This window comes from Parus major, unplaced genomic scaffold (genome assembly GCF_001522545.3).
Source record: "Parus major isolate Abel unplaced genomic scaffold, Parus_major1.1 Scaffold257, whole genome shotgun sequence".
Classification (NCBI taxonomy): domain Eukaryota; kingdom Metazoa; phylum Chordata; class Aves; order Passeriformes; family Paridae; genus Parus; species Parus major.
In genome coordinates this window covers 205,726-232,229 of record NW_015379265.1, presented here as the reverse complement: position 1 = coordinate 232,229, position 26,504 = coordinate 205,726, and the positions used below count along the sequence as shown (strand labels likewise).

General features: G+C 49.0%; 1 protein-coding gene across 1 annotated transcript in view; it reads left to right on the top strand.

The window, feature by feature from the left end:
• Positions 1-26,504, top strand: part of LOC107198636 (GDNF family receptor alpha-4) — a 72,437-nt gene that overhangs the window by 37,862 nt on the left and 8,071 nt on the right. The window contains exons 2-7 of the mRNA XM_015615752.3: positions 15,014-15,292; positions 18,246-18,326; positions 21,599-21,944; positions 24,323-24,432; positions 25,786-25,920; positions 26,139-26,296. Coding sequence (XP_015471238.1) covers positions 15,014-15,292; positions 18,246-18,326; positions 21,599-21,944; positions 24,323-24,432; positions 25,786-25,920; positions 26,139-26,296 — 1,109 coding nt within the window. The remainder of the gene's footprint in view (positions 1-15,013; positions 15,293-18,245; positions 18,327-21,598; positions 21,945-24,322; positions 24,433-25,785; positions 25,921-26,138; positions 26,297-26,504) is intronic.

Here is a 26,504-nt window from a genome sequence, read left to right as displayed (position 1 = left end):
CCAGGGAATGGACACAGAGCTCCTTTGGACAGAGCTCCAGGGAATGGACACAGAGCTCCTTTGGACAGAGCTCCAGGGATGCCCAGGGGGGATTGCTGGGGGGTCTGGGCAGGGACAGGGGTGGGATGGAAGATCCCTGTGGGTTCCATTCAGGTCAGGGTATTCTATGAGTCGTGATCTTCTTTTAACCAGGGCACTGCCATCACTCCCTTGCTGGGTGATTCCCAACCTCCACAGAATCACACTCACAGGATATTCGGAGTTAAAGGGGACCTTCCAAACCTTTCTGCTGTGGAGCAGAACACTGAGGGTGCCATGGGGAAATGCTGTAGCAGTTTAATTCTTCCTGGGGCACTGGGATCTTCAGTCTCATCCACAGCTGAATAAACACTCCCAGGATGGAAAGCAGCCGCTGCAGCCTTTGCTTGTGCCTGCCCTGGGCCAGGAGTGCAGCAGCTCTTGCAAACAGAGCTGTGACTCGGGAAGGTGAAAGCAGCAGAGGAACTGGACTGGAGCAGTAATGTTGTTCCTGGCCAGGCCCCAGACAGCCCAGAATGAGTTTTCATCGTGAGGCTGAGGATGGGGATCCTCGCAGTCAGTTGTTGGCAGAGTTTTGTGTTTTCCTCAGCAGGCTGAGAGCGGCTCCAGTGGGGGGAAAAGGGTTCTGGAAATAACAAACGCCATTCAAGGAGAGCTGTGATTAGCTGGGCTTTACAGACACTCAGGACAAAAGCTGAATTTTATTACTCCTGGCTTTTCAGTTGCCTCTGGTCTATTCAAACTTCATGACACTTAAAATTAGATTAAACACTGAGCTTCTCTAAATTGGGAAACTGAAGTCAATAGGGAACAGGGAAGAGAGACCAACAACACTTTTACCTGCATTGATTAGGTGATAAAAAATGTGAGCCTTTAAAGGCTCTGTTGATTTAAGTGGCTGAAATTCACTGATGTGCCATAGAGTTTTTAATAGTACACATGTTCCCGGTAAATTTTCATAATCAATTTCCTTTATGCTCTTCCCATGCACTTTCCATCATACTCATCTTTCCCAGCTCTTCTCAGCAGTAATTCTGAATTTCAGGCCTGTTTGCAACCTGATGACCTCTCCCCGCCCCCCATATGAAACCTATGAATAATCAGCGAAAGCGTGTCATAAATAATTGCATGTGAACTGCAGCCAGTAATTAAATATTAGGATTCTGCTCCTGTTGCTGGGTGAACTCTCATTTTACAAGGGTAAAAGAAGCCTTCAAGCAAGTTACTAGACCTTTGTATGGCTCAAGTTGTCTTGGATTACAAGATAATTTCTTACAGCAAAATTTGTGTTTGGTTATTTAAGCGGAGACCAAAAACAGATTTCCATGACAGAAATAGTGAGGGCATAAGGAGAAAGTTCATCACAAAGGTTCAAACCTTGTTTAATAAGTTATTATTATTTAATTTCCTTCCATCCCCTGGGATCTCTGGGATGGAAGGAACACCTGATTGCCATAGCTGCAGGTGTAGTTCAGGTGAAGAGTCCGTGGCTGGAGGATGCTGCTCCTTCCCTGGCGTTTGGGCAGTGCTGCTGTCACAGCCGTGTTCGTGGCAGGAGGCACTGCTGGTCCTGTGCTGTGCTGAGTGGGAAAGCCAGCCCCACCTCAGCAATCTCCCAGCCTGTGTGGCTCCAGGTGCTGTTTGAATCCCTGACACAGGTCAGGGCTCCTCTCTGAACAGTGAAGTTCGTGGCCGCTGCTGTGGCCACATTTGGCAGGCGGGACTTGCATTTTCACATCAGCTCTGTCTGTCTGGCTGCACCTTCAGCACGTGTTGCTGTGGGAGCAGGATTGAGCTCCGAGGGCTGTATCCCTCAATCTGATGTGTGAAGCCACAGCTGAGCTGCTGCCCTGCTAAAGCTCTGCTCCAGGAGCAGGCAGGGCTCCCCTGGGGCTGTGTCACGTCTGTAGCCCTGGTCATGTCTCAGATCCCCCGGAGCACCCCAGGGTGCTCTGAATGCCCACGGGTGAGCAGCTGGCTCCTCCAGTGATACACAAACAAAGAAACCCAGCTCGGGGGGGAAATTAATGATTGCCAGCACAATTATCAGAGAACCACGGGATGCTTTGGGTTGGAAGGGACCTTCAGGCTCATCTTGTTCCACCCCCTGCCATGGGCACCTTCCTCTAGACCAGGTTGCTTCAAGCAGGCCTTGGCTTCTTTTCCTCTGCACCACTCTTGTATGACAAATAATTTACTATTTGTTTTATAGTCTATACTTTATATTTTATTTTTTAACACAGTGCCTTTTTTGTTCATTATCTGCCCATTTCTGCCCAATGCCTCAACTCAGCAGCCCGAGGGGAAAACAATTTATCATCCTGGTTTTGGAGCCACCCCAAGACATGATCCATTTGTCTTCCCTCTTTCTCATCATGTTTCCACTGTTTTTCCTTATTCTGTGTCCTCCACATTGGTTTTATGCTTTTTATGACTCAGTTACCCAGCTGAAATATCTCTTTTGCTCTCTCTTTTATGAGATGTATTAGGAAAGACTCTCCAAGGCTGTGCAGATCTCTCAGTGCAGCCTCTCCCTGCTCGACACAGCACTCTAAATATTACACGAGGCACAGACACAAGGCTTGCACTGCTTCCAGAGGTACAGTTCTCCCCCAAGTTTGATGATTGAAGTCCTATCTGTGGTCCCCCTGTCAGCCAGCTGATGTTGTGGGCGAGGCAGATCCGTGTAAAGAGAATCACTCCTATGTGTAAGGTTGTATTAATGCACAGACCGGGGCTGTTGTGTGACTGTGCTGACACAGACTGTGCCCTCCTGCTGGTGTGGGATGGGAGCATGGATTTCATCTCCTGGATCATTCATGGCATGGCTCAGGTTGTGAATCCTGGCATTTACAGCCTCAATGTCTCTTTAGGGTAGAGTCTTGTTTATTCCAATGAAAGTTCTCATGGTTTTGTGTTTTTGCTGTTCCAACACATCCTTCCTTTTCCCTCCATGCCCTCCCACCCTTGGTTTGCAGTCTGACTCCCCCGTGAGCCCCACAGGCTGTGGGACTGATCCCAGCTAAGTGAGGCTCCCAGGCTCTCCTCAAGCCACTGAGGGCACAGAAGTGATTTCAGAGAGTAACTGCAAGAACTCAATTCAGGTCCTTTTGTATTTCCTAACTCTTTTCCTAGACATGTAAATACTGTATGTATGGCTAGATGCCTAAATTCCAGTTGTCTTGTGTCACCACTCAGTTCTCACTGCCTTTTCCCTTCCTCAGCTAAAATCTTCTCTGGCTTTTCCAACTTGGCTTCCTCTTCAGATTTCACTGGATGTCTTATTCTTCCTCACCTGGGATTTGGGCTAACAAACTCCAGCCTTTGTGTCTAATATTTAGTGTCAGAAGCAAAGAAAGGTCAGTGAGAGATGAAGGGATGATGGACAGATACAATGACCTGTGCTGGTATGCACATGTACACAGTTTTGTCTTTGAGCCCAGGAAAAGTGTCACTGAAGGACATTTATTGGAGCCCTGTGGCTTCATAACACCAGGAGAAGAATCTCTGTTCTTTGATTTTAATCATCATTAGTCTTCATAAATCTTAGAAGGGTTTGGCTTTTGTTTGAATGAATTTTGCAACTTCCAGAGAAAGCAGAGGCGGGGGAGTATAATTGAGTGCTTGTTTAGTGCCAAATTCATCCTAAAGCAGAGAATGCAAATCGCACGGCAAGTGTTGAATTATATATGATTAAAACTGCTTCAGCCCTTGTAAAGAAAAATAAAAAAATGGCCTTTTTATTCACCAGTCAATCATGTAGAAAAAGAAGTGGATGGAACAAAAAATGAACTTAATGACAGAAGGAGGGGTCATAGCTCCTGCTTGGCATCCGGCTGGGATCCCCATCGTAACCAGGCGCTGCAGAGCACGCTGCCATTTAACTGCTCCAAAGAGGTACATTAAGAAGAGAGTTCATTGATAAATGACCCTTTAAAAATGGGTGAGGTTCTGTCCTCAGCAATGAATGCTCGAGGTCTGCACAGTTGTCTTGGCCCATCTTGGCTGCTCCTGTGTTTTGCAGGCAGAGCTGGAAGGTTTTCCAGCTCTAGGGAATGATGTGCAGGACAGATAAGAGTGTTGAAACCGCTGAAGGCAGGATCCAAATCCTGTCCATTTTTGCTAACAATTGTTAGTCTGGCAGCAGTTCAAACTCAACACCCGCGGACTTTTCCAATCCAGCAAGTGCCAGAGATCAAACGAGGAAAATGTAATTTTCTCCTCACTTCTCTATGGCAAGAACAGGGGCCTGAAAATGACTCCTGGAGCCTGCTGAAGCAAGAGCATCACACGTTTTTAGGGCTGTTTGATGCAGGGGGCATCACAACTCCCCCGAGGGCTTGATGAACTCTGTGTTCTGAGAACTCTGTCTTTGAAGGCATTGCCCTTATTTTGTTATTGGCAGCGTGGACGGGGGACGCGGCGTGCTCTGCCTTCCAAGCTGCTCTGGACACAAAGGAGGGTGTGGAGCGAGCAAATGGGCTCAGCTTGCCCTGGAACAGCGGTTCCCTCAGATCTCTGGCAAGGGTGCCAAAGGGGGACACAGACCTCCCGCGGGTGCTGCGTGTGCTTTAAAAATCCAGCCACCCTTCTGCAGCTTGGGGGAAGTGTCAGCATCTGGTGGGAGCCAGTGGATAAAAACGGGGTGTCAGTGGCTGTGTTAGAGCCTGGTGAGGCAGGGCACAGCTGCCCAGGGACACCTTGCACCATCCCGGGCTGCTCCAAGCCCCAGGGTCCCACCCGGCCTTGGGGAAGGAGATGCCCTGTTCTGGGAGAGCCACACCTCACACAGACTTTATTCCCCTTCCGTTTGTGCCTGACCCCAGCGTGGTTTGTTAGATCTGGAGGTGCCTGTCCTCGTTTCACACCTGCCAGAAGGTGCCACAGGGACAGAGAGCGGGAAGGGACCGCGTGTACGACGCCTGCTGCTCCAGCAGGGAACGGAGGATGCGAGAGTTGTTTCTGACAGGTGCTTTGGTAAATAATCCCACTGCTGGGGATTAACCAGACCCTCCATAATCTGTTCCACATTTTAACTTCCATATAACATTTTTCTTAATATTGATCTAAATCTCCCTTGCTGCACATTTACCCAGAATTACTTCTCATCTTATGTCTCACAGCAGTGGAGGGATATCTATCACTGTCCACATCTGAAATGTCTTGTTTATGTATCTGAGTGCTCTGATCTTGTTTCTTCACAGCCTTCATCCTAAACTACACAAATCCTGTTCTTTCATCCTCACCTCAAACTATTTCTAATTTTAATAGAATTCCTCTGGGATCTTGTCATCTTCCTTAAGATGTGTTGTCCTATCAAAAGATGACCCAAACTCCAGCTGAACTCTGCACTCTCAGCTTCTCTGGAGCCGAGAAGTGCAGAATAATTGCTTCCTGTGATAAACACATACCACTTATGCCCCAGACCACAAATTTTCTGTTTTTCATCTTGTTTCTTTTCCCTGTTCAGCCTGTGACCACCTCTCACCCCATGGTCCTATCTCCCTTGCCTCTATTTCCTAGGTTTGCTTTTCCCCCCTGTCTTTTCACACTCGCATCTCCCGGTGCCACTTTTGCTTCTGGTCAGTGTCATCCTCCTGATTTCATGCACTGCCTTAAACAGACCAAGCTAATTTTGAATTCCAGTCTTGTCTTGCCCATCGTTTATGACCCCCTCCTCATCTTCTGTCAGCTACAAATTACAGAAATCTATTCTCTATTCCATCACTGTAGTCATTATGGGAATATTGAACAGAAGCAGACTCAGGACAGACTCTCAAACACCTTCTTAGTCTGAAAATGTGCCTTTCTGCTTCTGGAGCTCTGTATTCATGAGCACCCACTTGGCTGTGACTGCCCAGAGCCCACTCACTCTTCTGGCACCTCATGTGGCCTGTGCCAAACAGCTTGGAGAGGCCAAATCACGTCACCCCCTCCTTTCCTGGATAGCCTTGTCCATGAGATTGATCTGTGATTTGTCTAGTTCCTCTCTCTGCTTCTTTAAAAAGGGCATTCCATTTCCACTCCTTTGGGATCTCGTTCTTCCTCAGAGTTGGAAAGATAAAGACTTTACTTTTCTACCATCTCCAGTAGCTGATACACACACACACACACACACTGACAGATTCAGCAACTGCTGGGAGAACGTATTTCTGTGTGAGCAGCTCTGTGGCACGAGGAGAAACGGATTTCAAAGCAGAATTTGGAGGGTTATTTATATATATATATATATATATAAAATAAGATATTCTATGTAGAGTGTGGTGGGACATGACAGAAGCAGCCTGGATGTCATTCTGAAGGTCTTGCCCAAAAGGCTCCACGTCCTCAAATCCCTTTATCTCCTTGGAACTGCTGCCCCTCTCACGACCCATCACATGTTCTGACCTGCACCACAGCAGAGGTTCAGGATCTTGCTCTTGGTTATGTCAGAGAGGGAGAAACCCACAGCATGAACACCAGATCCACTCCTGCTCCCAGTTTGTGTCAGTGATGGTGTCCATCAGTGGATCACCAGCACAACCACCCCTCTCCTCACCCGCAGCCTCACCCCACCACCTCTTCTTCGCTGAACACTCCTCCAGGAACTGGCTGCAGCCAGAGACTACAGCAGATGGAAAATCTTTGTGGATGTGAAAAAGAATGAGAATCACTGGATGGTATCTGGAGCAGGAAAGCGATACACTGCAAGGAAGTACAGAGCAGGGGGAAAAAGAGAAAATAAAAGAGTGTAGAGATGTCTTTATGGCACTGGTGAGCAGGGCACAGAAATCTGTGCTGTCAGGTCCTGACCCCTCAGTGCTTCAGCCTCCAGAAATGCTGCTCTGCTCATGAGGCAGAAGTTTAGGGAAGGGTTTGGGCAATCTGCAAACACTGAAAGTAATTTTTAAAAATAGAAGTCACTGCAATATGCCTGCCCCTGGGAGCAGCAGGAATGAAGGACACGTCCCTCAGATGGAGATTAGACCCCAAACAGCTCAGCAGGAATATTCAGAGGATTTTTTTTCCTTCTGTACCAAAGAAGATATTTTGAAGACAATGGCTGGAGATGTGGGGTTTTTTCTTCCTGTGATCTGTCCCTCATGGGTCTTTGCAAATTGCCCTGACCAAGAGGACTTTGCAAGTCTGCATTGCCAATGCCCCTGATGGGATATGTTCTTTATAAAAATTTCCCTCTGGTTTTAACTTGCCCCTAAGGTTTTTGACAGAAGGACATTGCCATCCACATAGACTGGGGGGGGGGGGGGGGGAGAGGGCAGCAAAAGGGTCAGAAAATGGGGCATGGCAAAAGAAATCCAATTTACAATCAGAAATGGGGGATATCTGGGAGAAAGTGTAAGTGAAATGATGTATACACAGACTCTGGCCAAAGCCATGTGATTCCAGAAATGCTGCTTTGACAGCTAAGAAAGATTTGCAGGGTTTGGTTCCCAGAATTAAATGAGCTCACTGTTCTTTCTGTGCTGTTATGCAGGAGGATTCCAAGTGAAACAGGAGTGCTGGCGTGGACAGGGAGTTTTGCCAGCCAAAGAGAGGAAAACAAGCACCTGAGCTTGGGCAAGCTGTGCCAGACAATCAGAGAATAGTTTGGGTTTTGAAGAGGCCTTTAAAGGTCATCTCTGCAACCCCCAGCAATGAGCAGGGACATCTTCCACTAGATAACACTGCTCAGAGCCCCTTCCAAGCTGCTATTGAATATTTCACCCCAAGATCAACCATCTGGCCAGTAAATCCCTCTGGGGACGACTCAGGACAGTGTGACAGAACTCCTTTGGTGGAATTGATTTCTCAAACACTCTGCAAAAAGCATCTTCATGTACAGAGGGATGCCTTTGCTGCAGGAGATGTTAAAGAAAAAATTCAGATAGGGCAAATGGATCTCAAAAAATAAAAAAATTGACCCCAGTTTCACTGTTCCTAAAGAAATAGCTCATTCACCTGCCAGAAGACAGAAGGATGTTCAGCTCTAATTTTCCAGCTGCATCCATGGAGTCTGAGCAGTGTAAACCAGGAAAACAAGAGCTGAGAGCAGGCACTGTCCTGGGAGTGTCTGAGGCATCTTCCTGAATGCTGCGTGGAGAACTGCCCTGGCTCATCTCAAAAATTTGAGATGAGATTTCTCTCACCCCAAACATCATCGGGAATAAAGTCCTGGAAGCCATGGCCAGAGAGAAGGCACTGCAGAAAGCTTTTAACAAGGCCACTGGAAGGAGGCTTGGGAGCTGCATTCAATCCAGATCAGAGGTTTCTGTAACAGTGCAGAGCTGCAGGAATTAGCAGTGTCAGTGCTACAGCCCTGGGGGGCTCTGTAGGACCTGGGGGGTCATGAAAACCCACGGCAGTGACCAGCAGTGAACACAGGGATGGAGGAAATAGGTGTGTGTGAAATGTGTCAAGAGTTTCTACCTTGGGTCAGATGTGGGGGACCTGTGGGATTATCCATGGGACTCTGCATTATTACACTCTCATATTAAGTTACCCTGCAGGAAACAATAAACCTTTATGGGACACATATGGGCTTCCCAAGTGGTCATTTTTTACATCAGTGCACAGTTAATTAATAGGACTTTGCTAGATTTTGAAGAGTTGGTGAATGCCAGAACTCTTCAGTCAAATGATTTGAAGCAAAATGGAGCTAAGGGAGCTAAAAAAATCCTCAGATGTTTTATTTTTTATGTGTATAAAAACACTACAGGCACTGTGAAAGATCTGGATCTCACTCTGCTGGACTTAAGCAGACTGGCTTTAAGGCACTGGTCGTGTTAGCTGAAATTTTGCTCAGAAGGATGAGAATTAGACTGCCTTGCTTATCCAAATCTGGGCTGGGAAGCTGAGCTGATCTTGATGCAGAGATAGAGAAATAAAAATACATGTACAAAACCAAGTGATGTCTGAGGAGCTCAGTCATTTCAGACTCTGTGGCTGATGACTCCTGAATGCTGCTTTAGTGGTGGATGAACATAAACTGCAACATGAGAAGAATTTGTGCTTGTAAAAGGAGAAGATGCAAAGGGTTTAATGGTGAGGTTGGTGTAGGAGGGACACCAGGAGAACAAGTCACAGTGTGTGCTCCAGTATCCAATCACAACATTACCCTTCAAAGATAAATCTTGCTCCAGGTGAGGATGGTTGAGGGACCCAAACACCACTGTGCTGACTCTTTGGGGGTCTCAGTGTCTGTCTCAGTTGTGTCTCAGCAGCTATAGGATATTGTATTATGGCTCTGCCTTGAGCACTGCAGCCATGTGGAGCACCAGGCTCTCTGTGCTGTTCCAGGAGCTGCAGCACACAGCACTTTCTTTCCTCTGAAGACTGGAAAATCAGCCCCGTGGTGATCAGGAGCTGGAACACGTAGCCCCAGTGTGGGGAGACTGCTGTGAGTGTCCAGCACGCTGCTGATAGCACAAATACTGCCTTGCTTAAATCAATCCTTAGTTCTCCCAGTTTCCCCATACACAGACCTCAGTTGCCTTTGCATGTCCCTGCACATGGCCAAGCCTCCTTTCTCCTGTGCCTCTGGCATCTGCAGAACGCTCTTTGCCTTACACTGACATCCTTCTGCTTGTTCCTTACCTCAGAATTATGGCTAGGGCATGGAATCTTGATTTCCTTTGTGTGAGACAAGTCCAGCTGATGACCAAGGAGCTGGCACAAAGAAAGTCACCAACATTGCAATTGTAATTGTTTGCCCAGAGGGGTGCTGGCTGCCCCATCCCTGGAAGTGCATGCAGTCCCTTTGCAGCCACGGCCTGACTGAACACATCAGGGATTCCTCTTTGTGACAGGGTGCTCACAGTGTCTCCTTGGGAAACAGCCTAACTGGAAAAGCAAAGATCATTTCAATATCGAGAATCCTCAATATTCTTATTGAGTCACCTTCCTTGAGAGAAAGCTTTCTGCAGCATTTTGGTCGGGCACTGGATTATGCTCAGGCATTGGAACAGGCTGCTCAGGAGGTTGGTGGAGTGTCCATCCCTGGAGGGATTTCAGAGCCGTGTGGATGTGACCTTTGGGACTGGGGGGCAGTGGTGGCCTTGGCAGTGCAGGGGGAATGCTTGAGCTTGGAGAGCTGAAAGGGCTTCTCCAACAGAAATGGTCCTAAGGTTCCTGTCCTATGGTTCTCTGTGCAGCTCAAATATTAGACTTGAAGCCACAGAAAGACAAGGGAACAAACTTCTTGTTCTCCATCATCTCTCAGGTGAACAGGGACACGTGGGAGCCCTGCCCAGCACATAACATCTCCGGATGAGGAACATGACAGGTCAGAGGTGGGAAAGAAGATCTCAAGGTGCTGTGATTGAGCAGACCCAGGCAAATTTAGACCAAAGAAGGAGCTGTCCTGGTTCTAAGCTTGTTTTGCTCAGCCTCAGCAGAGAATCTTTGTCTTTCCCTTCGGCCAGGACATTTTAAAGTCAAATTAAGGTGGCACCTCAGGTCTTATATCCACTGCAAGTACTCAAGGATCACCTTCGGCCCTTGGGACCTCAGTTGTCCTTGCTGCTCTCTGCTAGATGTTGTCTCATTTTGACATACAAGGAGCTGGTACCCAGAGACCTCCAGTTATCCCACAGGATGGGATGATTATTTCATAGGCACCGGTGCTGAGATCCTGGTGATCACAAACCCTAATCCCCCTGTCTGCTATGACTGCCTGGCCTTGGGAGAAGAGCCTCTGTTCCAGCAGAAGTCAGGGACTGAAGCTTCCCAACACACCAATGTCATGGTGCCCCCAGATTCCAGAAGGAATCAAGGTGACATGGATCATTTTCTCTGCCAAAACTTGTACTTTGTTGTGTGATCTGAGTTTCAGATTCCCAGCATTTCAGAAGAACTTGTACCCACTTTGGGACTTCATGGATCCACAAAGGTTTTAAGCCTTCTCCTTGGTCTGATGGATTAAACTTGTTTAAAATAGATACACAACTATTTACAAGCAGGTCATGCACTGAGCGTGATGGTCTGATTTCCATCCTCCTTTCATAAGAATATTGTTTATAGCTGACTTGGTGGTTAGTCTGGCTGAGTCAGTCCAGCAGGATGGGGCATTCCAGAGGCATCTTTAGAAAACAAAGGCTGAAGCCTTGTCAAAAAGGATGTGTTAGTGTAGGGGAATAATGATATCTAGGGAGACTTCACCCCAAGTCATTATGAGGGTTTTCATGATGAATTCTCTTCTCCTTAAGGGTAATGGAGACATGATACAACTTGTCATGGTATCTGGGTGTCATGTATAAATCTATGATAAACAGCAAGACAGATGAGAGGAATGTTTCCTCTGGGTCTGAGTCCATACAGTGTGCTTGTCTCCTACGTGGATCAGCGATTGGAGGAGGAGGAAATACTCACTGGATGCTGCTGTGTTTATTCCTATCTCCTCTGTATCTGTAAAGTCCTGCATGGAGGCACAGACCCAATGCAGACCAAAGACTGCTCATAACATGGAAGGAGGGGGTGAAAGGTCAGAACTGGAGGGACAAAGAGTCAGGCAGCACATTTGTAACGTACACAGCACGTTATTGGGCTGAACTTTCCAATATTGCTTCAACACCCTCAGACCTTACATTCCTGAGATGTTCTCAGCAAATTCCACCAGCCCCTCAAATGAGGAGTGTAAAAAGATTCGTGCTGAATTCATATATAACCTGGAGCCCCGTTCATACATGTTTATAATCCAGTTTAATCCCAAAGCTCCCGCTGGAACTGGTGTGGTTCCTGCTAAAACATCTAAAGCCCAAGGTCAGTAAGAAAGGGAGAGTGACAGGACTCCACACTGGTGCTCTCCAGGTGTTTTATTCACTATTTCCTGCCCACAAGGAATCACCTTCACACTTCTGTACCTCAAACACTCCTTGAGAAAGGAAATTATCTCCTTGGGGGAGAGTCAGATCTGCTGGGCCAGCACAATGCCCTTTGAGACACCTGTGTGAGAGGGACTGAGGGTCTGTTCAAATGGGAAGAGACAGATTTTTCTCTACTCCCACGCTTCAGGAGTAACTCTGGGTGGATGGCACTGAGATAAGAGTGAGCAGAAACAGATGTGGAGCACAGCTACAAACAGGATGCGAAAATAAACTCATTACTCCATCTGCCCACCGTAAACAGCGTGAAATTAGCAGGGAGTGAGGAATAAAACTCCAGACAAATGGCCTTTTAAAGGGAGCAGAGGGAGCTGGAAGGGCTGCAATTAGAAAAGCAGAGACACAGAAAGCCCAAGCCACGCACAGCTCGGTGCACATCCCAATTCCCTGGTCAGTCAAGGAGGAGGAGAATCCTGGGGCACAGAGCCTGCCAGGAGCTATTTTTGAAGGCAAACCCAGAAAGGCCACTCCATCTTTGGGAGAGAAGACCTAATATTGCTCTTGTCCCTGCCTGTTAGGAAGCACTATCAATTTTATAAGTCATGGAGATTTATTTTTTTCCCTAAGAGGTGCTGTCTTAATGTTGCATAAAATTACTCTCTCAGGGGCAGTGTGAGGAGAAAAACGTGGTGTTATGTTGTCTCAGTTGCAAAGACAGCGCTAACAATAAAAGCTCCTGAATGATTTGGTTTTTAAGTGACACAATTACAGAACAGGTCATTCGTGACACTCCAAGTGGCTTCAAGCACCTCTGTCATAAAGTCTGAATGGGGGTGTTTTATGCTGTGGGTTTGGGCTGTAAATATTCACCCCTGGCCTTTGTTCTGTGAAGCAAGGCTCGGTTTGAGGATATATTTATTTAAAATTTTACAGGAAAATTTCTCAAATGGTCAATCTGATTGATTTATTTAAAGTGAGCTCCCAAAGTGTTTTACAGCTTTTACAGGCTGGTTGTGTTTATAACCATCCTGGGGAGTATCTTCTGCAATTCATGTAGCGGAGAAAGGGAAGGAAGGTCATAATTTCTATTTTAACCTACTTTTCTAGCAGCTGACAGGACACTGACAAAGTCATCTCTTCTAGAATACAACCTGCTGGGCTTTATCCTCATTCAGAGGAGATCCTTTGGAGAAAACCACAGTAAAAGAAGCCAAGTATTTTTTCCTTTATTCCTATGGATCCTGCTCAGATATGTTCTCGAGCTCATTTTATGGATCTCAGTGAAATTGCAAATTGCCCAAATGATATTTCAAGGCAACTGGTTCCCTGTGTTCGAAGTTCTTCAGTATATGACAGCCCTAGGCAGCGTTTCCCACATGTTGGAAATAATTTCTCTCTCCACGTTTGGCAGATCCAAACCAGCCTCGAGTGCTAAATAAACCAGGTCTATGAATAAATCAGGGGCAGGAGAACTCAGATTTGAGATGGTGTGAGATTTGAAATACCTGAAAGCTTGACGTTGGCCATGAGGCACTTCGAAATAGTCTGCAGTTAGATGAAAGGTTTTTCATTTGAGATTCCACTGGGGAATTTCAGGAGGAAACCTCCTGGTGGGTTCACCCAAAGTTTGTAATAAACATAATTGAAGTATCTGAACTCCAGCTGCTACTTTCTACTCTAATCAAGAGCAACAGAGACAGCTCCTTTTAGCAAACACACTGTGACTGCTGAGGGAACAGAAATGGATGTACTGGGCTCCAGTGCTGAACTGGGAGGTGCAGAAATTAAGGAAAGGTAGAAGTTGGAAGGCAGAAAAGGGGACTTTATGAAGAGATCTGTAGAGTCTTGGAGAAAGCAGAGATTTCATGAAGCCCTCAGAGATGGAGATCAGGGACTCACATGTTTCACAGGAAGCAGGATTTTCTAACATTGTCCAAGCTGGGTCTCACCAGAAGCAGACACCGGAGGGAGTCAAAAAGCAGATGTTCTTCTCTATCCCTTCCCTTCTGGTTCCTATCCAAAGGGAAGACAAGTTATGTTAGAGACAGAGAGTTCCTTGGGGAAATATTTGAGAAGTTCTCCTTCAAGGTCATGACAGCAGTTTCTGTTTTTATAGTACAGCAGGATCCAAAATTACTGTACGGGCACTGGAACTGATTCTCCCCTTCCGCAAACCAGGTTTGCCTCTTCCTCACCCTCCCAAGCCCTGGTGAAGTCATGCCTGATCTATGTCAAATGCTCCAGACCATGACAGCTGTCACCTGTCACTACCTGGGTGCTGCACAGCCACGGGTGAGCACGGTGGAGCCGCTGGCCCTGCCCTTTGCCAGGAGCAGCTCTGCAGCCACGAGCCTTGGGGTGAGCACATCCCCAGAAACCCAGCTGGATGTGTCCAGCCTGCTGGAGTGAGGAAGAGCAAGAGTAACACAGGATTGGTCTGCTCCTGGCACTGAGGTGCAGCACCACTGAGCCCAGATGGATTCATTTATTGGTGTACGTGTAGCAATAGCATCTTCCTCCCAGGCTTTGGGCTCTCCTCTCCAAACGGGAACAGCGTTTTCTGTTGGTAGAGGAACTCTGAATTTACAAAAGCTTGAAAAAAGCCAGAACAGAAGCGGTGGGAGTCCTGGGGAGATGGTGACAGTGAATTGGGAATATCCCAGTTCCTGGGATATATGTGGGCTGACTACATGTCAAAACACCCACACAGAGACGTTTATAGCTCCAGGAAGGTGTAGGCACAGTTAAATCATATTCAAGGAGCAGAGGCCAGGGTCTCCTTAACATGGGGCTACTGTGATCTTTGGAGGGCAGAAATGAGATAGAGAGCTGGGAAAGAAAGGGTTTGAAAATATTTTTGTTCTCCAGGAAGACCAGGGACTGGTCAAGTTTCTGTAACCTATAATGCTGCTACCAGGCTGATCCTGTCATAGAACCATGGAATGATTTAGGCTGGAAGGGCCCTCAGAGGTCATGTGGTCCCACCCCTCTGCCATGGGCAGGGACACCTTTCCCTGTCCCAGGTTGCTCAGAGCTCTGTCCAGCCTGGCCCTGAACACTTCCAGGAACGGGGCATCCACAGCTTCTCTGGGCAGCCTAGAAGGAGGCAGCGGGAGACCCAGCCCATTTCTGGCGGGGTTGCTCCATGAGCTGACGGGCTGTCGGTTCCCTTGCAGAAGGCATGGCGGAGGCGGCGGGCTCGAGCAGGGACTGCCTGCAGGCGGGCGAGTCCTGCACCAACGACCCGGTGTGCAGCGCCAAGTTCCGCACGCTGCGGCAATGCATCGCCGGCAACGGCGCCAACAAGCTGGGCCCCGGCGCCAAGAGCCAGTGCCGCAGCACCGTGACGGCCCTGCTCTCCAGCCAGCTCTACGGCTGCAAGTGCAAGCGGGGCATGAAGAAGGAGAAACACTGCTTGAGTGTCTACTGGAGCATCCACCACACGCTGATGGAAGGTCAGTAGAGCAGGACGCTCCTTTCTGATGATCTTCCTGAAATGGCTCACAGGAATTCCACAGAGCCCCCCAGCTCCAAAGCTGCTGCAAAATACCCCTGGATTGTCCTGTTCTGTCCCAGGACATACTGATAGGACCTGAGGGAACAGCATGAAGCTGTGTTGGAGGGGGTTAGGTTGGAAATCAGGGAATATCTCACGTATCTTCCCCCAGAGGGTCTCAGGCACTGACCAGGGAATGGGCACAGTCCGAAGGCTGCCAGAGCTCCAGGAACATTTGAATAACGCTCTCAGGCACAGGGTGAGATTGTTGAGGTGTCCTGTGTCCAGGAGTTGGACTTGAGGGTCTCTGTGGGCCTCCTCCAACTCAAGAGATTTGATGATCCTATTGATCCCCGTGGTATCAACATTTTGGGGAAAGCAGTACTGAAAACCTGAGATGCCTCCTTGCCTTTTTTTTTTAACCCAACCTTTTTTATGACATTCCCAATATACACTGAGGTCTTTTGTTGGAGAAATGTATATTTTGTATCTAAGTATATTAACTAAGACCATGAACATGGTAGATTTTATAGAAACACAACATAAAGCACAGGCTATGTTGAGAAAAAACAGCTGAATTTAAAAAATCACTCTCTCAGAATGGCTCAAGTGCACCAGTGTCTTTGGGTCAATGAAGATTTGGGGCTGATGACATCAAGTTGGAACTTAAAGAGTTCCCAGAGCCAGTATTCAATAAGTTTGGATTTTGAGAGTTTTTTAAGAGTCACCATAAAATTGCACCTCAGTGACCATAACTCTTCCTTGTCAGGCTGGTGAGTATTTTATGCACCATGAAAATTAAAATGGGGAATTAAACAGAGCCTTCCAGCCATGGGCTGTGAAACATTTCTGGCAGAAACCTGAAAGGAAAAGTGCAGGGGTGAGACCACAGGCCAAAAGGCCAAGCAAAACAAAGAGGATGGACACTACAGGGCACAGGCCTGCCAGGATGGAAAGTGGTTGATCAAGTTCCTGGGAAGCTTTCAGGTGCCACAGCTTGCAGGGAGCAGAGCATGGTGCTACAAACTGGGGAAATACAAGACCTCAGCGCCCTCCAGTTTCTGGTCTTTCCCGTAATTATGGGCCAGATTTGTTTCCACTGAAGGGAAGCCTGGGGAAGCAATCCAGCTGCTCCATTCATCTCAAATGTCTCAGCTCCTTCCAAGCTGACCCTCATGGCTCAGACTTTGGAAACAGGTCACCTGTGACAAGGCTGGGTAAGGCAGAGTTGTCATGAGGGTTTCCAGCTCTGGGACACAGAATGGTTTATGTTGGAAGGCACCTGAAAGAACATCTAATTCTAATTCCCTGCCATGGGCAGGGAGGGACACCTCCCACTAGAAGGGAGAGAAGAGGGAGGCTGACAAGGAGTGCTGAGAGCAGGCTGGGGCCAGCTCAGAGTCTCCAGATGCAGAATAGCAGTTTGGTGCTGGATGGACTCTGCCCACTGGCCTGGGACTTCCACCCTGCAAATGACTGGGAGAGGGCTGGCCTTGGAGGCTGACAGCAGCTCTACTCCTCTGCTGTCATGCCCTGAGCCCCACTCTTTTTCAAACAACTGACTTCATTTGCAAGGCAGATTCACACACCAAACTTTTGATTTCCTTGCCTTAATTTCCCCAGGGAGATACACTTCGTAGCAGTCCCATGTTTCAGAGTCCTTACACATGTTTAATTGACTGGGAAAGGAAGCAAATCCACACAGTCCATGTAGAGCTTTGTTTCTCAATCACACATACCCAGGAGGCTGCAAAAAGCTTCCTAGAAGCCCTCTTGCAAAAACAATTGTGCTCAGGGAATTTACAAAACACACTATTTACTCAGCTTCTGTTGAGCTTGCCCATGTTTAGCCACCTTCCCGTTTAGAGACACAATAACATGATGACAACCCGATAACAACTCTCTGATAAGGTTCTTTATCATCAGGACATAAAACTGCTATGCTGGAAAATACAAATGGGCCCCTCTCCAGTCAGTAACGATGCAAGATATTTCAATGGAGGTGTAAAGCTGCCTTGCAATGCACCGGTGGTGATTGCACAGGGCTGTGGACACGGAGCCATTCCTGCCTGCCCACAGCTGGAGCTCAGCACATGCCCGGAGCATGAGGAGTCCTTTTATCCCAGCCAGTGCATCTCCTGCTGCTGCCCACATCCATCCAAATGTCTAATAAAAAACCAACAGATACTGAGCTGTTTGCTTCACTGCTATTCCATGGTATCCATCAGGATGATGGGGCATTACAGACCATTGCACAGATGAAAAGGAAGCACCAGTTGAATAAAATGAGGCTCCCAGAGACTTAAAAACAAAGAGGGGAAGTTTCTGCAGGAGCTGCGGGTCATTAGCGTTGTGCCAAGTAAGGAAAGGCTGATGGCAAGGGGAAAGGGAGAGGTGACAGTAAATAGGGATTGTGTTATCACACACAGCCCTGTGAACAGCCCTGTCTGTGTCCTAAAAACAGGTGAGGAGCTTTGACTCAGGGAGGGACACAGAAGAAACAGCAATAAATGAAGGAAGTGTTGGAAAGCCTGTGTGTGTAGGGGGCTGGTGGTTTGAGCTCTGCCCATGAGCAGGAGGCTGTGCTACAGCCTGGTGTCCTCTCTGGCAATCCCTGCAGTACACCCAGAGCTTGAGCTACAGAGAGTTACAACTCAACAGTCCCTGACAGGCTGCCCCACTCCAAAACCGAGATCTATATTTTAAAAGCCAGTTACATTCTATTCCCTTCTCCAAGGATGTGTCCACACACCCGCTCCCACGACTCTGAGCATCCATTCATTTGTGGTCTTTAGAGCTCAGTCCCTTTAGACCCACCAAACAATCTTTCACTGCAAATGTCCAACCTTGTGCATCTCAGCCTTCCTCAGGAGCCTCATCTGCCTTCTCACCGATTTCCCTCTTTCCCCCAGGCATGAATGTCCTGGAGAGCTCCCCTTACGAGCCGTTCGTCAGGGGCTTTGATTACGTGCGGCTGGCATCCATCACTGCAGGTAGGTGTGTGGGAAATGCTCCCACCCCTCCTGGAGCAGGGAGGGAGAGCTCTGGGGTCTCACTCTGCAGACAGGGAAGTCCTTTGTGCTCCTTCAGGTCTGGCAATTGTTTTTACAAGGAGTTGCCTCTGATTCCTGTTACATGTTCTGGGAAAAAACACTTGTGATTTTTGTCTTTTGGCTGTTTGTGTCCGTACTGTGAAGGGCTGGGACTTAGAGATGTGGTACAAAGACCCCTTGCAATGACCCATCCTGGGCACATTCACTGTCCATAGCAGGTGGGTGATCTGTTCCATGCAGACACCTCACCAAAGAGCTGCTTGGGCATTCTGAGGTTCCAGAGGGTTCTTCCACATCAGTTACAGGATCAAGCTCTGCAGGAAAAAGGTTGTAACTCAACCTATGTGTTGATTCCAGCCACAGCCTTTAGCCACCTGCCCTGAGGGCAACCTCAGGATCCAGAGCCTGTTCTGCTCTGCATCTAATCCTGTTCACAGCTGAGCAGAGCAGCCTGACACCTTTAACTCCTGGAGAGCTCAGCAGCTCAAAGGTGAGTGTGGCTGCCTGTCCATCACCAGTGCCACCACAGCCAGCCTGTTCGCCACAGCCGTGGGGAAGCTTTACCAGGAGTGGGTGTTTTACCAAACTGCCTGTCTGGGAGCAGGCAATGTGCTCCTCCTGTGTCTCTGGCAGATGTGCCCAAACAGCTTTTCCACATGTGTGCCTTGCTCTGGGTGACATCCACAGCTGGAGTCGCACCCAAGCGAGGAAGGAGCAGCGTGTCCCTGCAGCTGGTGAGTGTCTGCAGTCCCCATCATGGCCAGGCTTGTTGGGTGAAAATGTCCTGGAGCAAATTGACCCATCAGCCCTGGACAAGAGGAGCAGGGGAATGGGAGGGGCTCCCTGACCTCGCTCTCACTGACTCCACCTGGCAGATCGGTGCCTGGACAGGAAATCTTTTTTGCTGGGTCATGGTTTTCTTTACTGGAATTTTTCCCCTTCTGCTGAATCCTAGAAAGCTTCCGAGCAAGGGGAAATCAAGGGATGCAGATTTTTATGCATGGTTAGCACACTTTCAGGTTTTTAAAGCAAATGGAAATAGGTTGTGCAGCAAAGCAAAAGGGCCCAGAGCAGCAGGGGTTCATCAGAGGACTTGGCATCCACTTAGGGACATGAAAATTCTTAACCTTTTTGTCCTTATTCGTGCTAATCAATATCTTCCATAACATAACTTACGACCAGCTGCCCTCTGCCTATCCAGTGTCCGAGGTCATGTGGTCAATACTGCCAAAGGACCCTCTTCCAAACTGACCAAAAAGAAATCCTAAGAACTTGTTGAAACATAAGACACCTCTGTGACCATAGGCCAAATGGACAACAGGTATACGAAACTAAATTTTACATAAACAATATATGGTCACTACTAAAACTGTACAAATGGATCCATACTCCACTCTAATTGTAGCAGTGATTTAAAAAGCACATCCACTGGTGTTGTGTGGGAAGAGGAGAGAATCCAGCGTGGTCCCTGGGATTTATTGGCTGAATGGGTAATGAAACCCTTCCAAGTAACTGTTTCCTACACATCAGCTGGCAGCTCCCCAGCATAAACCAATGCTCTGACAGTATTCATCTCTGGGCAGCTTTAAAGGTAATTATTTAGTGATGGAAGCACAGCAAGCAAAACTTTCACCCATCATAAAATAACTGAAAAACTTGGAATTTGACTTCAGCTCACTGTAAGCAACAGGAGGCGACAGGAAGGGAGAAATAAATGTTGGGAGAAGGAGCACATGATGAAGTCAGGGAAATAAAGGAGGGCAGCCAGCTCTGAAGTGCTCAGGGATACTGTCAATGTTTTAACACTTGTCAGCAGTGACTGCCTGGTTTTAACTCCCAGTCAAAGACAGGGCTTGACTCTGCATTGGGAATTTATCATTCTGGGGGTTTTCCTCAGTGGAAAAATCTTTCTGTGCTGGGGAGAAAGTCCTTCTGGTGTGCTGCAGGTCATTATTTTAATTCAGAGAGGTGAAAACCAGCTTCAAATTCATTTTGTCCCTCAAGCTTGAAGGACCCTTGTTTTATCTGTTCAATCAGACACAGTCTGATGTTTCCACTGACTCCTGCAGGGACACTCTAGCATTTTTCCCCTCTATAAAACAGACCCCCATCCACCTTGGAAGCAGCCCTACAACCAGTGTTAGACAAATACCTTCTCCCTTTTCCCTGTATTTACAAAGAAGGCTATTGGCATATCAGCTCATGAGATCCCTATTTTCCCAATGCAGACAGTTTTTCTCATCCATCAATACAGTTTTTGCTTATTTTTCCTGACTTTTCCTCTTACAGCAGGTTTCCTTCACCTTCCCTGCATCCCACAGTACATCTCTGCTCTCCCACCCAGACTGGGACATTCTTTCTCCTCTTGTTTGGAGGTTTGACATGCAGAGTGGTTTTGCTGATGTGAGTGAAGGGTGACCCTGAAAAGGGTGTGAGGAGAGACCCAGGTGCACTCACGTGGCAGCAGCATCAGGTCCCAGGGGCACGAAGCCGGGTGGTACCTGTGATCCCACCCTGTGAAGGCACTGTCACTATTTAGGACATGGGGATACTGGGTTGGACTGGTCTGGATGGGGCACATTGCATCCCAGACAGGTCTCACTTAGCTGGGCAGACACCGGGGTGAACTAACAGAGCTGCTGCCAAAGGCAGACATGACCCTGCAGAGGCCAAAGAAACTCCCTGGCCAGGGCAGTGAGGCTGAGGTGGCAGGAATCGGTGCAGACACCCGTGTGTCAGACACCCAGCCTTGCCACTGACTCGGTCTTTCATCTTGAGCACCTTGCAGAAGCAGGGAGGTCCATGAGGAGAGATCCCAGCACTGGAGTGGATCCACCTATGGCTATAAGTAGACACATTTTCTAATGCCTGCCGTCTTCCAGGCCTCAGGCTGGTTAATTTGCATTAGCAAAGTGGTACCAGATGCCCAGATTAAAGCAAAATTCATTTTATTAAATATATGAGCTTGGCAAAGGGAGCTCTGGGGGTGAAGTCTGGGCTGTGACTGTGGCATTTCTTGGGAGAAGATGAATATGGAAAGGGGATTTGGTCCTGCACAAACCTACACTTCACCCGATCCGCTGCCCTCCTGGAGCAGGTGTGGTCTGACCGAGGTGGCCATGGACGGGAGCAGGGTGGGGATGAAGGTCCCAGGGGTGCTGCTGGCGGGGAGGTCAGCGCAGACCCCCTGACCGTGTCCCACCACCCCGCAGGGTCTGAGAATGAGGTGACACAGGTGAACCGGTGTCTGGACGCCGCCAAGGCCTGCAACGTGGACGAGATGTGCCAGCGCCTGCGGACGGAGTACGTCTCCTTCTGCATCCGGCGCCTGGCCCGGGCCGACGCCTGCAACCGCTCCAAGTGCCACAAGGCCCTGCGCAAGTTCTTCGACCGCGTGCCCCCGGAGTACACCCACGAGCTGCTCTTCTGCCCCTGCGAGGACACGGCCTGCGCCGAGCGCCGCCGGCAGACCATCGTCCCGGCCTGCTCCTACGAGACCAAGGACAAGCCCAACTGCCTGGCGCCTCTGGATTCCTGCCGGGAAAACTACGTCTGCAGGTGAGGTTGACACGCAGGGCTGGCCCACAGCGAGAGCCCTCCCTCGGACAGGGGCTGGTGACAGGGGGTGGAATGAGATGATTTTTAGGTCTCTTCCAACCCAAAGCATTCTGTGGTTCTGTGATTCTGTGGTTCTGTGTTTTGGTGATTGCAACAGGAGTCTCAGAGTCCTGGTGTCATTCCAGATCCCCCACACAGCCTGTGGCCAGCCTGCTTTGCTCCTCTGTTTCCATGCAGCCCCAGGGACACACACACCCCCATCCCATGTGCACACTGACACCAGAACCCCTTCAGTGCTTTTCCTTCATCTGTACTATTTTCACCTCCCTGTTTCTCAAAAAGTGTTTGATATTCCAAGAGGTTAATCCACACAGAGCTCTCAGGAGTGGAGCCCACCTGGCAGTGAGAGATACAAGACAATAACAGCCCCGTGGGGGCCCCAGCCCAGTGCCCTGCACGAGGCTGGGCCATGAGCAGACACCTGGGGAAGAGCACAAGAACAAGGGTAGGACACACCTCCCTGTATTGCCTCAGTCTCCAGTTGCTGGGGGGTTTGGGACTTTCTGAGCTGAACTTCCAGCAGCCGTCCCCCACCAGCACATCATCTTTTAATTACAATACAAATATTACTTATTTTCACAAAGGAAGGTGAGAGCAGCAGCATCCTCTTGGAAACATGAAAGTGCAGATACCCTCAGCACTCTGCAGCCCAGAAACACAAAGAACACCTGAGCTGTGCAGAAGTAGACTCTGAAAGATGCAAAGCCCCTGAGCTGACCAGGCCCTGCTCAGATGTTGCCCCCTGGCCACCCAGGGAACCTGAAATGGGTGGGTACTGCCCTCTCCCTAACACGACAAGAAGGCCCAGTGAGGGGGGGAAGAAGAGGTTCAAAGGGGAGAGTGTTACTCCTCAGGAGACTGGAAAAGATTTCCTGCAAGCAGCACAGCTGTTAATTATCCTGGTCCCTTGGTCTCTGAATATATAATATAAAATATCCTCTAGAGACACAGAGGGAGCAAGAGGTTGACGTGTGACCTGGTCAAAGCCAGCAGTGCAGAATCCACAAGGAGAGCCAGGAATAAATCATAAAGAAATGGAGTGAAACCCCCCAGGTCTCACCCTGTCTGCACTGCAGCTCCTGCACAGCTCCAGCCCTTTGAACTTCCCAGCTCAGAGTGGGGGGTTCTGCTAATATGGATGATATAAAATCCACAGTCACTATCTCCCTTCTCTAAATCTCTAAACAATGCAGCAAGTTTTGGGAAAGAAGATTTTGCCTGTCCATGTTACGGGGGAAAAGGGTTGATATGGGGCAAATACGGGAACAAAGATGAGAAAAGAAGGCTAGGGCACAGGGGTGAAGTGGGCTGGAAAGTGCAAACTGGGATGTGGACACTGACCAGGAGCAAGAGCAACATGTCTGGGAGAGAGAGGATGTCTGGGAGGAGCAACATGCTCAGTTTTTCTGAGATTGCCCAGGCAAGGTAAACATTTGAGGTTCTCAGTTCTCAGCTCAGACCGTGCAGGTTGTCACATAAAGAACCCTCCCTCCAAGTCTTGTCAGTGCTGGTGCTTGCTCGAGTTTCCAAAGCAGCTCAAGTGCCATGTGAAATCCCTTCCTGCCTGGCCACGGAGTGAATGTTGAGAGGGATCAGGATCTCCAGCTGCTGCCACGTCCTGCCTGAGAGCCCTGTGTTGATGCCTCAGATACCCTAGGATCTCCAAACAGCACCAGATGCCAGGAGCTGGTCCATGCCTGAAGAGTCACGTGGCAGATAAGTGTTTGGCAGAATGATTTGCCTGCTCCACAGGCTCCACAGGCTCCACAGGCTCCAGAGAGTCCTTCTGAGAATGGGCATCTGCAACAGAGGGTGGGGCAGCAGCCCTGGAGACGGGTAGGACATTTCCCTTGATCTGAGCTGACCTCAGCTGTATTTAGAGCCTTTAGAGACAAAAACTGGACCAAAGCAATTCTCTGTTTCATCAGATCAGACTAAAAATGAAGGCTGGGGTCTTTAGGCAAAGTTATTTCCCAAAAGATAGAAAATGGCAACACAGACTGATTTCATACCTGACAACAGCTCTTCTCTCAAAAACCAACCTCACACAACAGAAAACAAACATTTCTTCCAAGATTGGACTTTTCATGCAGTCTGGAGGAGGAATTCTGTAAAACATTAACTGCAGAACCTGTTCGAAGCCTCCTCCCGGGTTTGTTGGGGTGGGCAGGAGATTGTAAAAGGACGTCTGTTCAAACACCTACAGCAGCATTTTACAAACACGTTCCCTTCTGTAAACACCACGAGTGTGCTGTTGCACCCCTTTTTCCTCAGTCACCTGTGGTAAAATGTCCCATTTTGTGCTCTGGCTCCATCAGGTCGCGCTACGCAGAATTCCAGTTTAACTGCCAGCCGTCGCCGCAGGCCGCGAGCGGCTGCCGCAGGGACAGCTACGCCGCCTGTCTGCTGGCCTACACCGGCATCATCGGTGAGAGACGCCTCCTTCCCGTGGGCTCCTTCCCAGCTCGGGTGGGAAATGTCTCCTCTGGGTGGGAAATGTCTCCTCTTACTCTGGCTATGAGGACAGTCAGGTGGAGAGCTGAGCTCTCAGGGACATCACAGAGTGCTGGAATGGTTCAGGTTGGAAGGGACCCGTAAAGTTCATCTCATCCCAACCCTCTGCCATGGGCAGGGACACCTTTCACCAGACCACGTTGCTCCAAGCCACATCCAACCTGCTGCTGGTTTTTCTCCCTTCAGTGACATGACTGAGCCGTGGGTATGGGGTAACTTTAGGATGGCTGGAGTGGAGGGAGAAAAACCATGGGCTACTGCAAGATTCGAGCTTCTGTCTCCAGTGGAAATATATGGAAATATACCCTGTCCCAGGGTGTCTGCTCTGCCAGGGATTCCCTGGTGCCATCACCAGTGATCCCACTGGAAATCACCATGCACTGCCATTTTCCCAACTTCAAAGAGAGTCATACTGGGGTTTCAGATGCTGCAGAGCCCAGCTGGCTGCAGCTGGCACAGACAAAAGTACAAAGAGAAGTGCTAGTGGCCTTTGGACCAGCTGTGTGCTGATGGATGAGACAGACTGACATTTTTGGGCCAACATTTCATTCCATTTTAATCCTTCATTCTGGAGATTGAGATTGGCTTTTTTTATGGCAGCATGAAAATCTTCATTCACATTCGGGTTTTGAATGCTCAGCCTGGAGAACAAAAGGCTTCAAGAAGACCTTAGAGCCCCTTCCAGGGCCTAAAGTGAATCCAAGAGAGTTGGAGAGGGATTTCAGACAAGAGCTGGAGTCCCAGGACACGGGGGGAAGGTTTTCCACTGCCAGAGGGCAGGGTTGGATGGGATATTGGGAAGGAATTCCTGGCTGAGAGGGTCCTGGCACAGGCTGCCCAGAGAAGCTGTGGCTGCCCCACAGGTGTCCAAGGCCAGGTTGGACGGGGCTTAGAGCAGCCTGGGACAGTGAAGGTGTCCCTGCCCATAGCAGGAGGTGGAACAAGATTATTTTTAGGTCCTTTCCAACCCAAACCATTCCATTATTCTCTGAATGTTATTAGGGAACCTGAATTCCCAGGAACTGCCCATTCCTTGGACTGACAGCACTTTTTAATTGACTGAAGGCTTTGGTGATGGTGGTGTGACCAAAAGGGTTGTGACTGCTCCTCTTCTCTTCCCCGGGAGCAAACCAGACCCATGACATCAGCACTTGAAGGGTTTTGCTGCTGTCATGGAGGGGCTTGGCTGAGGCAGAGTAACCCAGGAGAGCACGAAGGGAGGTCACTGACCCTTCCTGCAGTAACACTTGTCCGTCGGCCCCGGCAGGCAGCCCCATCACCCCCAACTACATCGACAACTCAACATCCAGCATCGCTCCCTGGTGCACCTGCAACGCCAGCGGGAACCGGCAGGAAGAGTGTGAGAGCTTCCTGCACCTCTTCACCAACAACATCTGTCTCCGTAAGTGGCACTGCTGCATGCTGCTGAGGCTTCTGTGCGTGGGGGCATGGAGATGTCCATGGTCCTGCAGGGTCTGGAGGTGTCCAGCTCCTGTGTTACCAGCAAAGGAGCTCTGGAGAGCCTCAGGCGTCCATTTGGATGATGCAGAGAAAGAGAACTGGGAAAGGGATGCTTCCCCCTGCCCTGACAACCCTTTTCTCCATCTTTCCCACACAAAGAAAACGCCATTCAGGCTTTTGGCAACGGGACTCACCTGAACACAGCCGTGGCCCCGTCCGTCCCTCCCACCACACAGATGTACAAGCAGGAGCGAAATGCCAACAGAGCTGTGGCGACCCTCAGAGAGAACAGCTTGGAGCACCTCCAGCCCACCAAGGTAGGAGAGGGCAGGCCTGGCCCAGAGAGATGATCAGACATGTCTGTGTCTCCTGCAGCCTCCTCACCTCAACTCCTTCTTCCACCTGTTGTCATTTCAGTCACATGCAGACATCCAACCCACCCTCCACCTCCTGGAGGCCTGATTCACCCTTCCCTTCCCTTCCCTTCCCTTCCCTTCCCTTCCCTTCCCTTCCCTTCCCTTCCCT